Source organism: Knufia obscura, assembly GCF_036327395.1.
Source record: "Knufia obscura strain CCFEE 5817 isolate CBS 148926 chromosome Unknown scaffold_11, whole genome shotgun sequence".
Lineage (NCBI taxonomy): Eukaryota > Fungi > Ascomycota > Eurotiomycetes > Chaetothyriales > Trichomeriaceae > Knufia > Knufia obscura.
Genome location: NW_027042697.1, coordinates 482,870 through 495,169, shown reverse-complemented (window position 1 = coordinate 495,169; position 12,300 = coordinate 482,870). Strand labels below are relative to the sequence as shown.

Here is a 12,300-nt window from a genome sequence, read left to right as displayed (position 1 = left end):
GGACGTGAGGTATGCAAGCCGCGCAGTTGTCCGTGAAGTGAAGAAGGGAATCGACGCTGATGAGGTAGTTGCCCATTCAAGGAATTTATTTGGCGGTCTTGGCACTCCGCTTTGGCAACGGCGACCGGTCTTGGATTCCTCCCAGCATCATCGTCGTGGATCTGGATCATGAATTCCAGTAGAAAGAGACATTCAAAGATTCCTCGTCTGGGGGCTGGAAAAGAAACGGAAGTAACGTCTTCAAGTACCATGATGCCCCCCCCTAGGAAATGTCAAATGTCGTATCGTCCCTACCACCAGTTTGTACGAAGGTAGAACGGGCTACACGGGAAAGCACGAAAGCATGAAGGGTTCAACACACTTTCCAGTCGTCAAGAGCACTCCAAACACAATCGGTGCCTTACTTGAGGGCTTCTGTACGAACGCTCAACAGCATACAACTATCATTGCTTGTTGCAGAAGGTCGCGTTTCTTCGAACAACTAGCACTGCATGCCCTGCCTAGCACGGAGGTCCTTGAGGAGCCGGGATTTCAACAACCACGTCCGGACATGGACGGGCCTCCTGTTGGTGATGCTGAAGAACCAGTGGCCTCCTCGAAACATGCCTCGCCTCCACTACTGCAACCTACTCTTCGATTGCTCGCAACCAGCTTGAACACCAATATAGTCTTCTGCTCGAGTATCCCGTCCTTCCGAGCATATGTATCGACCTTGCCTCTTCGCAGCACGGGGAGCCCCAATACTTTATCACAAGTCATCATCGTGGACATGCTAGCATTACACCACGGCACATCCGAATTCACCATTCAAGGTCTATCGCGGACCTTCGCAATGTTAGCTTCAGTCAACAATCAACTGGGCGGCGAGATGCAGCTCGTTGAGTGCAATGACTTCCATGATCCCATCGACCCACAAAGAGGTTCCAGATTATGGGGTGCTGAGGTACCGCTACTTAGTGGGTCAGTCAAGATCGGAGAGGCAGGTCAAGGCTGGGCGAGCAGAACGACGAGTATCAGAAGCTTTGCTGAGAGGTGGTTCCAATTCGAGTGAGGAACCAACAAATGTTATGTACCTTCCAAAATCAAACAGGGTATCGTCCAGAATTGTCATCATCCAACGTCAACAGTCGTTAAGTCGTGCCTCGAAGTCGGTCATTCATGACCATCATTATGAGATGCTCTGCTCCATCTCTGTGATGTACAGTTTGATGTGCGATTCGAGCTTGAGGTACTCCTCCTGTGCATCCTTAACCTCTTTCTCGATGGTCTCCTTGAGCTCAGCCATCTATGTGTTTTGTTAGCATTCGTCCTTACACACGGAAAGTCGCACGACTCACCTTTTTCTCAGTTTGATCAATCCTCCCCTTTCTTCGATCCATCTCTCGACTTTTCGCACCCCTCTCCTCCCTGAGTTGCCTCTGCATCTCCCACAGCTCTTCCATCTTAACCTTATTGGCGTCTTCTCGCTCTTTGTGTTTCTTCCTCAGCTCGTCTATCCTCTCCTCCCACTTTGCAAGTTGCCTCTGCAGCAGCTTCTCATTCTGCTCGACCTCCCTCACACTTGCGCCACGCTCATTCAGAGCCTCCTTGTTCTTAGCAGCTCTCGAATCTTCCTCTTCCTCCTTCTGCAGCTCAACGGCAATTTCCTCAAGCACTTTGACACAAGATTGTACATCATTGTGCACCACACCGAAACTGTCCGAGGATGTCTGAAGCGCTCGCGTACGTCTCTCGAGCATATCGATCTGACTCTTCTCGCGCAAGAGGTTCTCTTGCAGCTCTGTCAAAGCACTCTGCAGCGCGGCCGGGCTCTGCAACACGTATGGTCTTAGTTTCTCGCTTTCTTGCCGGCTTCTAACCAGTTTTTCTGTCTTTTCTTCTAAATGCTGTTGTGCTCGATTCTTCTCAGCCTTCGAGCGCTCCAGCTGCTCGGCGATCCTCTCTTGTCCTTTCCTCAGCTCAAGCAATCGTGCTTTTAGTTCATCATTCCTCTTGACTTTCTCTTTCACAGCGGCTTCCATAGCTTTCCTGTTGCGTTTCATGTCCTCTAAGCGCTGTTGCATATCATCGTTCTCAGTATACAGCTGCTCAATTCTGTTCTTGGTCTCCTCCGCCCTACTAAAGTTCTCATCAATTGCATCCGTCTGTCCCTCCCTGAACCTAATAAAATTGATCACATAACTGAAAATCTTCCCCAAACGCTCATACGTCGGTCGCACAAGATCATTCATGCTGAAATCATGCACACCACATTCAACCAGCATCTTGCGCAGGCTGACGAAGAAGCCCATCATGAGTCGCGTATCGACGGGTACAAGGTCAGGGTGCTCATTGCAGATGTCTTCGCAGGCAGCCCGCATGGCTGGGTCGATCGAGTCCCGGGTCGCATTCATGAGGATGTCGCCGAGGTGCTCGAAGACCATCTGGATCTGTTGTGGTTTGGGGTTGCGCAAGTCTGCTTCGGAGAAGGGGACGCCTATGTCGCTGATGCATCCTGCTATTTCTTGATCCGACTGTAACCTTCATGTTAGCACGTGTTCCGCCCTGTTGTTGCGCACAACATACCAGTCGCATAAATGCATCTGGATCCTCCTCTTTCCGCTTTTTGTTTCCCGCTTGGTGGGAGGTTCTGTACTGTGAATTCATGGTTGTGGTTGACGACTGAGGTAGAAGGTGATGAATCTATCGGCGACAATGGTGTCGACGTCGACAAGAGTATGTGCAAGGCGATACTATTGAGCCGCCGGTATGCGTGGTGATGTGACAGTTGACTGTTGTGGTTTCAGATCGGGATTAGTGTCGGCTCAGATAGCAACCAATCAGGCCTTCTCCGCATGGTCCACCACAAATCTACATCGATGAGTCCTCAACGACAAGGAAACAGGAAACGCCATACAATCATAACAGAATCCAGCCAATATGACATCGAGCAGCCCAGCAGGTAAGTCAGTCTCGGAAGTTGTTGTTGATTTCCCCATGCACTCCTCAGAGTCCCTAGAGCCATGTATACCAAATTTCGCCCTTAACAAGACCCTACATGCCTGCTTGGCGCCAGCGTGGGAGTCGAAGAAGAGCATCTTCCATCACGCCGCACCATCATGTATTCTGTAAAAGCCATCAATGCTGACTTCAGGACCGACCAGGTCTCGCGACACCACCTCCCGAAGACTCACCCACTTCCTTCGACATAGTCTCGCACTACAATCGCCTCATCTCATCCGACCCGTCCATCACTCCTCCCATAGCAGCAATCGAGTCCCTCATAGCGGTCCTCAACGCAGCATCCCTCAGCACCATAACTGAAACAATCACTCTCCTTCAGACCTCATCTAGCACCCTCCTCGCCTCCCAATCCAACCCCATACCCCTGTCTGCCGGGACAGAACTCCTCCAACGATACATCATCACCTCCTTCCAGCAGCAACCCGCTCAACTCTCCGGCCATGATTTCACACAGCTCCGACGCCAGCTGATAACAAACAGCAAGCTATTCGTCACCAGAACAAAATCAGCCCGATCAAAGATAGCCAAGCACGCCCTCCCATTCATCCGCGATGACAGCACAATCTTCGCCTATGGCTCGAGTCGTGTCATAGATGCAATCTTGAGCCACGCCGCAGAGTCAACCCGCTACTTCAACGTCATCTTCATCTCCTCCTCGACATGGTCACAATCAACAGCCGACAACGAAGCGACTGCACTCGATCAATCCACGAAGCGACTCGTAGCAATGGGCATTCCAGTGGCCACGGTACCTTTTCCGGCCCTATCTCACACAATCGCATCGTTACCAAAAGCCCAGTCGAGTAATGTCCTCTTCCTCCTCGGCGCAGAAGCAGTCCTCGAGAATGGCGCCGCGGTATCGAATCTAGGATCGCATCTTGTAGCCAGCGTTGCAAAGGCCACTTCAATACCGTGCTACTTTGCAGCTGAGTCGTACAAGTTCACGAGGCAGTTTCCGACAACATTCGGTGATCAGGATCTGCAGAGGATGGATGCCAAGCAGGAAGTGTTGAAGTTTAGGTCGTCGTCGGATGATGAAAAAGAAATGGAGTGGAATGTGCAGGGGACAAAGGGTGGAGAGAATGTTGGGCTAGTTGATATTACGCCGCCTGAGTTGATTAGTGGGTTGATTACCGAAAGCGGCATCGTGACATGCGAAGGGGTTGCAGAGGAGTTGATTAAGTTGTGGTTTTGATGGTATGGTAGGATGAATGAATAACGATGCGACGAGACGGCGGAGCGATACGATGCACACCTGAATCGACCAAGTGGTGATTTTGATGAATATGACTTAGCCTGAACGACCGAATGAACCGATGAAGCCACGAATCGATACAATAGTGACAACACCACGGGTAATTCTTCACTTCGGCACCGCCCTTCCACGTGTTTCGGCCCGAGCAAGCAACACAGTCATATACGTTACTACACAAATTTTCTCCCAACATTGATACAAGTCTTCTCATGGATAGCCGAGTCACAATGAACCCACCTCTCCGGGGTAGTAGTTGCGATCCAATTTCCAATCCGGACGCTGGGTGTTCGATTCCCCAGTCTGCAGGACGATCAGGGTGGAACCTGATCTGGGATGTCACGGCTTGTATCAAGCCCCTAGGGTTTGTGTCGAAGTTATTCAGTGTTGTGGTCAGAAGTCAAGACGTCAAGTACGACCCCACGGTGTTCGATAGCTGCTGATTAGGGTGCGAGGCAATCTACGTTGATACATAACATAAGTATCTTGTAGTCCAGGAAAGCCCGCAACAACCAAATAAACATGGTGTGCAGGTGCTTGATTCGACAAGCACCGGATTACCAACCAAATCATGAAATACCAAAACCAAACAAACATCTAAAAACCAATCGGCCGATCCAAAATGGTCCTTCTTTTTTTGTCGTTTTTCAGAGTCGATAGACACTGAGCAGGTCAGAGAGTAACAGGTCGCTACTTGGAGTTTCGAATACTGGTGAAGATATCTTTCATTTTTGACGTCAAGTAACAGGGAAGGTCCTACTCGCAATCGGTTACCTGCGTCACGTGAGTCTACAGAAGGACATATTCGATCGAAGTCGAGTGCTTTGCTCGAGTCTACACTTGTTCCGTAGTATCTGGTCGTCGCAAATAGTGACAACGAAGCCCGTCAACTACCCTTAACCTCTACATGCTCATGCTTCCCAGCACTAATAACCTTCTCATCAGACACATCCTTCCCATCACGCTTACGAATCAGCGCCTGCTCAAAGCTCAACTCAACAGGATCCCCAAACAACACAGAGATATCCTCAAGCGTCATTCCCTTCGTCTGCAAAGCACATCAGTCAGTCACGTCATCACTCAGGTGAGCGAAAAAGCACATAACTTACCTCAGGCAAAAACAAATACACCAACACCCCATACCCAAACGTCAACCCAATAAGTATAACCCAGAACCTATACCCAATATTCTGAAACGCCGTCGGCGCAGCCTCAAGCAAAATCACCGTCGCAACAAACTGCCCCATGATACTAAAACTCATCCCAAACCCCCTGATAACCATCGGGAATATCTCACTGGGAACAAGATACATCGTCGCGTCCAAACAGCTGCTGTAAAACACCACATACGCGAAGATGAACGCGACGCCGAATCCGAGACCGACGCGATTATCAGCGTTGGCGGGGTTCTCGACGAAGATGGCGGTCACTGCTGCCTCGCAGGATAGACAGACGAGGATGCCGGCACAGCCTGTGAGGACGAACCGGCGCCGACCGAAACGGTCGATGAAGAGGCCGTTGAAGAGGTTGCCGGGGACGGTTAGGAGGTTGAAGAAGCCGAGGAGGAGCAGCGGTGTTGAGCCTGTTATGCCTAGGCCGGCGAAGAGCTGGGTGTTGTAGTTGTTTATTACGAGGGCGCCTGTGCATTGGTTGCCGAATTGAACGAGGAAGCCGAGGCCGAGGCGTTTGAGGAAGGATCGTTGGGAGAAGGCTAGGCGGGCTTGCTTGAGCATGCCGACTGCGTCGTGGTGTTTCTCGAATTGGATTTGGGATAGCATTTGGCTGTATTCGGCGTGGGCGTAGGAGTCGGTTGGGTCTTTCTTTTTGTTGGCGTGGAGGCGTCTGGTGACGGTCCATGCTTGGTCGGTGCGGTCTTTGCCAATGAGCCATCGTGGGGATTCGGGGAGGAAGAAGGAGCCTAGGAGGAGGATGGTGCATGGGATTAGTTGGACGCTGAGGGGGAAGCGCCATTGGAATTGGCCGTAGTTGGCGAAGTAGCAGCCGTAGGTGACGAAGCCGGTTAAGCTGTAGGAGAAGCCGATGAGGACACCGTGCAGGCCTACCATAAGACCTCTGCTTTCTGGCGGGGAAACTTCAGATTGGTAGAGTGGCACGAGGGTGACTAGTATCCCGACGCCGAAACCCATGATGAAGCGTGAGACGATGAACATGGCTATGTGTACGCTTGCTGTCATGACTGTGGCCCCGATGATGGAGATTACACATCCAATCTGAATTGAGCGTGGCCGTCCGAACTTCTCAGCTGTGTACATGTTTGCGATGCACCCGAATGCACCACCTGCGGCGTACACTCCGTTGATGGCTCCTAGAATTCTGTTCGACTGTGGCGTGCCCGCGACCAGGCCGAAGTAGTCGTACCATGATGCCTGTCCGATTAGAGCAGCGCTGATGCTCGAGGCGTAGCCGTAGCAGAGCGAACCGCATGCCACAAAAAGTGCTATGGAGAAGTTGTAGCCGTTTCGGGGTCTCGGAATGACATATTTCGGCTTCGACCTAGATACTGCTGTATGAGGTGGTTCAGTTTCCATGGTGAGGTATGATTGTAGACGTTAGTCGAGCGAGGCTTGGCACTTCGTACCACCAGGAAGAAGGTGGTATGTAGGAGAAGGTCGACAAGCTTTCGCAAGGGATTCTTTGTCAGACATAGTTACTCTGACTCAGTGTATACTGACAAGCACGGCTATACCTTCGAGCCAAAACATGATTAGTTGTATGGTAACCAGAACTCTGCAGTCTGACAGGGGGGTGGAATGCCGATCTTCTGGACCTTCCCGGCAGACATGCCCGAGGGTACAGAATGTGACCGAGGCGACCGCGGGTGACCTCTGCAAGAACTCGAAGATAGACTTCTGAGGAAGCATGGAGTTGTGCCGGCGATGGGAGAAGGTATTGCTCACCTTCTCAGCTGCCACTGAACGCTGTATGCGACATCGAGCTCGATTGGGCACGAACGATCGTCCACAGAGCAACGAGCTTGTTCTTGCATACTCCCGCAACCGAAGTGTGTGTTGGTAAGATATCATTGGCGCCTCTGTAAAGTGAAGAAGCTATCAACTGCTGATATACGTGCGTGTTATGGCAGTCATGATGGTTTTCTGCTTGCGATGAGGTCCATACGTGTATAGCGGAGGAGAAAATCCACTGTAAACAGGTCGCTGCCTCGTGGACCCACTGAGCTCATACTAAATTGTGTTCCATCACCAAGGTATCATAACTGGACTTGTGAATGGGGTTGTCACGGTAGTTAGCTGACCTAGTTAGCAAGTTTCTTCCCTGTCCGAAGGCTGCTCTGAACTTGTGCCACCACAGGCTGCAAGCAATGCGTCTGAGACCCAAGCATATCCGACTGTAGATGCACATTGAACGAAGAAGTTTGACAGCTCATCATCGCACACTCGATTACGAAAGTGATGTGAAACATGTCTTGCACCTTCATTGCATTGAGGCCGTGGCCCAAATATGCTGTAGAAGGTTTGCGAACGTGATCAGAGAGGCAGGTAGACTGAGCATGTGTCTGCATTGCTGGGGCTTCGGTCGGCTGGCACGGAACGCCAGACTACATGTAGTGTCTTCAAACTTCCAGGATGATATTTGCAGGCGAGGGACCGACAGGGTATCATGAATTGAAAGTTTTGCCATGGTAGGTATATCTGGTGCATCTCCGCGATAGAATTGGAGGTGTTTCAAAAGCCATACCACTACTCATCGTAAAGTTCTTGACAAGCGGCAAGGACCAAGCCCAAGGAGTTCGCAGACTGCGTGACTTCTGATGTTGTACAAAAATTGAGTTATCCATATTTCTTGTAAATTCACGTGTTCACTCAAGGTGTGATCGCTCCAGTGTGGTTCAAGCCGTCGCTCGTGCAAGGAAGTGGCCTGAGCTTTCTTCGCTTCTCAGTCCATCTTTCTCATGCAATACTCGGATGATAGGCTCCGTCCTGGTTGTTGAAGCACAAGCTGCTGTCCTTGCTGATGATCGAAGCTCATTTGCGCCAAATTTGAAGGTGACATTGATGAAAATGAGGTTTGGGCTTTGGCTCAGATAGCAAGAAGGTATCGACGCCGAGGCTCTAAGGTCATGCATTGGCCGTAATTGGATACAGACGGCGTGGAAGGGGCCGTTTATGTGGCAAATCAGAGAACGTGTTCACTGCAGGACTCTCTCCTAAGCGTGTGCTCCAACGGGCGACGGTCCAAAACCTGGCGGGTACACGGCGGTTTCGCCTAAGCTGAACCCAGAGCTTCGGCGCGGTGGCTCTATACGAACTGGGATCGTCACTGAATGCATCGAAGAGAACACACTTTTGCAACCTGCAAACATAGGCAAATGTGGTACGAAATTTCTAGCAGTTAACAGGGGTACGACAAAAACTTGGTGTGCCGCCACCGAAGATGAGCTGAAGGCATTCATGCACATGTAGAATTCTCGACTGTCATGGACTGGCCCTCCATAATTCCGACTTCAGCCATAGTGACTGGACATGGGGATCGACAGGGAGCAGTAGTCAAGAGATGTCAGTGGTCAGCCAGTGTTCCAATTGTTTAGCGTGAGATGCGGCTTGCAGACGTGCTTTAGCGTCGAATTTGAAGTGAAGGGAAAGGAGCTTCTCTGGCTCATCGCTTCCATGAACTTCCCCAACTACCTCGGGCAGACACTGAGTGATCGGAGATCTATTGGTCCTGCAGAGCAGTATTGACCGCGGAACAAGATAACATGATGTTCAACAGGACGACCGATGCAACTTGATAGCAGCAGTGAGAGAAAATACAAGACGGGAGCTCCTGTCTAAGGACCTTGCAGTGTTGCCGTCGCTTGGAGACTCATTTCACAGGGTACCCCTTGATAACAGTAGAACACCAACGGCTTGGAACATTCATTTGTTCTCGCGCATTTCCCTTCTTGTAGTTATTGCATCTCTTGCCCACGGCCAGACTCCTTCTAACATGAGTCCTACATAATTGAATGTCTGGCGCTGGCAACACCGACTGACATCTGAAATCTCAAAAGAACTAGAAGATAAAAGTTCCAAGACGCTTGGATCGCGCATTACTCCTAAACACGAGCCGAAGGAATCAAAAGGCTCCTTCAACCACACCTCAACTGTGCGATTCACGCCTCTTCTCGATTTGTCGCCGATCTTCAAGCACTTCCCTCGGTCTGAGTAACTGTCCTCCCCATCTTGTACGACGCACACCACCGCGAGTGACACAAAACGTTCTTCTATCGATTTCTGGTCTTACCTGAGTCTCGGCTTCCTGGTTCTCGCTGGTGTAGCATCAAGCGCGCCAACTCTTTGGACCGCCTCCTGCTTGCGAACGATTCGCCAACCGAGCCACTGTCCTCCATTGCCCCTGCCAAATTCGTCCAGCGGCCGCTTCCTACCTCTTCGCTACCTTCAAGTTCCGTTATCTCTAAGAACCAAAGTACTTTCTTTTTCTGCAAGAGCTGCAGCATCAAATACCATACTTGCTCCGTTCTGCCGCCATAACCGGCTTAAATCTGGTGCGCCACTGCTGTCACAATGGCCTCAAAGGTTTGTGCTACCCTACAAACATCTCCACCTGACCCTGCCAGATCGACTTTGCTGATCCTCAAGCACAGTTTTTACGTGAATACAAGTTGGTGGTTGTTGGTGGTGGTGGTGTGGGAAAGTCATGCTTGACCATCCAGCTGATCCAGAGTCATTTCGTAGATGAATATGACCCGACTATTGAAGGTGAGATCAGGATGCTTGATGCGAAAATTCTCACTAAGTCTTCCCTCAGATTCATACCGAAAACAGTGCCACATCGACGATGAAGTTGCGCTGCTGGACGTTCTGGATACGGCCGGACAGGAAGAATACGCTGCAATGCGCGAACAATACATGAGGACAGGAGAAGGTTTCCTGCTCGTATATTCGATCGATTCGAAGCAGTCGTTCGAAGAAATACGGACCTTCCAGCAACAGATATTGCGAGTCAAGGACAAGGACTACTTCCCAATCATCATTGTTGGAAACAAATGCGATCTCGAGCAAGATAGAGTGGTATCGAAAGAGGAGGGCATGGCACTGGCACGGTCATTTGGCTGCAGATTCATGGAGACCTCTGCGAAACAAAGAATTAATGTCGAACAATCCTTCTACGAACTGGTACGAGAAATAAGGAAATACAACAGAGAAATGTCAGGATATGGTGGTCAACAGCAGATCAACGCTGGCGCGCCGAATCATAAATTCGACAACAGTGATCCGGATGACAATGCTGGCTGCTGTGGGAAGTGCTCGATAATGTGATGGGAAAGGAGCTGGGACAAAGCGCAAGGAATACTGCATCATGATACCTCTGATACCTCTGGATTGGTTAATAGTACCAGGAGTTGGTGGTGGGTCGGGTCCGGGTGCGCTCAAAAGTCTTCACTTCTCAGAACACATTGTTATGTTGCAGCCATGGACATATACGGCCGACACGACCCGCATTTTCATGACTCGAAGACAGCTGCGCAAGCAACTTGAAGAGGGGGCACTTCAGGGACACCTCAAGGAAGCTATACAATACCCGCTGGCTACCTTTTGCATAGAACCTTTAGCACAGATTTGGGTACTATATGCATGTGCCATGACTCTATGTTTGCTAAACATTGTCTGATGCTCTAATAGCAAATTCAGCATTTATGATTTCCGGTGCATCACGGTCGCTGCTGCCTACAAGATGGTTAGCTCTTGCATATGCGTGACGCAAAGATTCTGCTTACCTGATGGTTAGGGAATATCAGAGAATCTGCGATGACCACATTTTCTCTCCTTCCGGCCGTGAATACAACGACCTCAGCGATATCATCAGGAGTCAAAGGCTCAACACCCTTGTACACAGCGTCGGCTTTCGCCTTATCTCCACCAAACCTAACGAGCGAAAATTCCTGCAGAACAAATCAAATCAGCCGGCATCCCACGTGCAGCAAAAGCAAAGAGGAAAGCAGAAGGAAGCTCGACACTGGACTATTAGTGAGAAATAAAAGGCAACTCACCGTTTCGACCTGACCAGGGTCAATCTCGATAACCCTGATCCTTGTTGCAATCAACTCTTTCCTCAAAGCGTCCGTGAACGTTCGAACAGCAGCCTTGGTGGCGCAGTAAATACTTCCACCTGGGTATCCTTCACGTCCAGCGATTGATCCAATCATGATGATATCGCCCTGGCCACTCTCTCCATGTTTCGACATGCCCTTCATGACTTCCTGTGTCATCGTGATCAAACCGGTAACGTTAGTCGCAAACATAACATTAATGTCTTCTGGGTCGATCTCAGGACTCTTGGCTACACCCCTCACCATGCCAGCGTTGTTCACCAGAACGTCGATGTCCTTGAACTCAGCTGGTAGATTTGAGACAAATGACACGATCTCCGATGGCTTCGACATGTCTACCTGGGCTGGCAAGCACTGGACTCCATCGCCGACCTCGGACTTAATCTCTTCGGCGAGCGACTTCAAAGCATCAATTCGTCGTGCAGTCAAGATGAGCTTCAATGACTTTGGCGAAGTCCTTGCGAACTCGAGGGCTGTGCTCTTACCGATGCCGGATGAGGCGCCGGTGATCAGAATCGTCTTGCCTTCTAGGCGCTTCGACATTGCTGAGGACATCTTTCGTAATTGTAAGAACGATCTGCTGACTTCAAGAGGGTTGTGCCTGGGTAGAGCAGTAACTTGTGCTGGGATACTACTGTGCGGGGAGTATCTGTTGGATGAAAATAAGGCGCGGGATGTGCTGTGGAAGGTAGAGGTGAGGTAATGGAAGGAGGGCATTCGACTTGCTTTCACCACGAAAATGTGACCCGCTAATCTATACAAAACAGTTCTTCATGCAAATAGACGCAACATGTGGGTTGAAACCTATTCATTATGGCAGAGTGCTCCCGTCGGAGTTGGAGAAGCATGCCAATGCCTCGCTTGTCGGAGCTATCGCCGAGATGAGCGGAGATCACATGACATTCGGGATGTCGGAGCTTGGACAACGACGATGATGAGAGTCCTTTGCGTCGTT

At 50.3% G+C, this 12,300-nt stretch overlaps 6 protein-coding genes across 6 annotated transcripts; 3 read left to right on the top strand and 3 right to left on the bottom strand.

The window, feature by feature from the left end:
* Window positions 1-343: 343 nt before the first annotated feature.
* PMZ80_008481 (uncharacterized protein) lies at window positions 344-1,051 on the top strand (the record flags this gene model as incomplete). Its single annotated transcript, XM_064876881.1, has 1 exon — window positions 344-1,051. The coding sequence occupies one exon, from the start codon at window positions 344-346 to the stop codon at window positions 1,049-1,051; it is 708 nt and encodes a 235-aa protein (XP_064727268.1).
* Window positions 1,052-1,168: 117 nt separating this feature from the next.
* Window positions 1,169-2,646, bottom strand: NUF2 (kinetochore-associated Ndc80 complex subunit nuf2; the record flags this gene model as incomplete). Its single annotated transcript, XM_064876880.1, has 3 exons — window positions 1,169-1,285; window positions 1,338-2,513; window positions 2,566-2,646. The coding sequence occupies 3 exons, from the start codon at window positions 2,644-2,646 to the stop codon at window positions 1,169-1,171; spliced, it is 1,374 nt and encodes a 457-aa protein (XP_064727267.1).
* Window positions 2,647-2,919: 273 nt separating this feature from the next.
* GCN3 (translation initiation factor eIF-2B subunit alpha) lies at window positions 2,920-4,198 on the top strand (the record flags this gene model as incomplete). The annotated part of the gene is made up of 2 exons (XM_064876879.1): window positions 2,920-2,941; window positions 3,144-4,198. 2 exons carry the CDS (start codon window positions 2,920-2,922, stop codon window positions 4,196-4,198), a joined length of 1,077 nt encoding a protein of 358 aa, XP_064727266.1.
* A 943-nt stretch (window positions 4,199-5,141) lies between these two features.
* Window positions 5,142-6,804, bottom strand: PMZ80_008478 (uncharacterized protein; the record flags this gene model as incomplete). The annotated part of the gene is made up of 2 exons (XM_064876878.1): window positions 5,142-5,303; window positions 5,365-6,804. 2 exons carry the CDS (start codon window positions 6,802-6,804, stop codon window positions 5,142-5,144), a joined length of 1,602 nt encoding a protein of 533 aa, XP_064727265.1.
* Window positions 6,805-9,798: 2,994 nt separating this feature from the next.
* On the top strand, window positions 9,799-10,554 carry ras1 (the record flags this gene model as incomplete). The annotated part of the gene is made up of 3 exons (XM_064876877.1): window positions 9,799-9,810; window positions 9,852-9,993; window positions 10,043-10,554. The coding sequence occupies 3 exons, from the start codon at window positions 9,799-9,801 to the stop codon at window positions 10,552-10,554; spliced, it is 666 nt and encodes a 221-aa protein (XP_064727264.1).
* A 375-nt stretch (window positions 10,555-10,929) lies between these two features.
* On the bottom strand, window positions 10,930-11,900 carry PMZ80_008476 (uncharacterized protein; the record flags this gene model as incomplete). Its single annotated transcript, XM_064876876.1, has 3 exons — window positions 10,930-10,962; window positions 11,013-11,177; window positions 11,286-11,900. 3 exons carry the CDS (start codon window positions 11,898-11,900, stop codon window positions 10,930-10,932), a joined length of 813 nt encoding a protein of 270 aa, XP_064727263.1.
* Window positions 11,901-12,300: the final 400 nt, after the last annotated feature.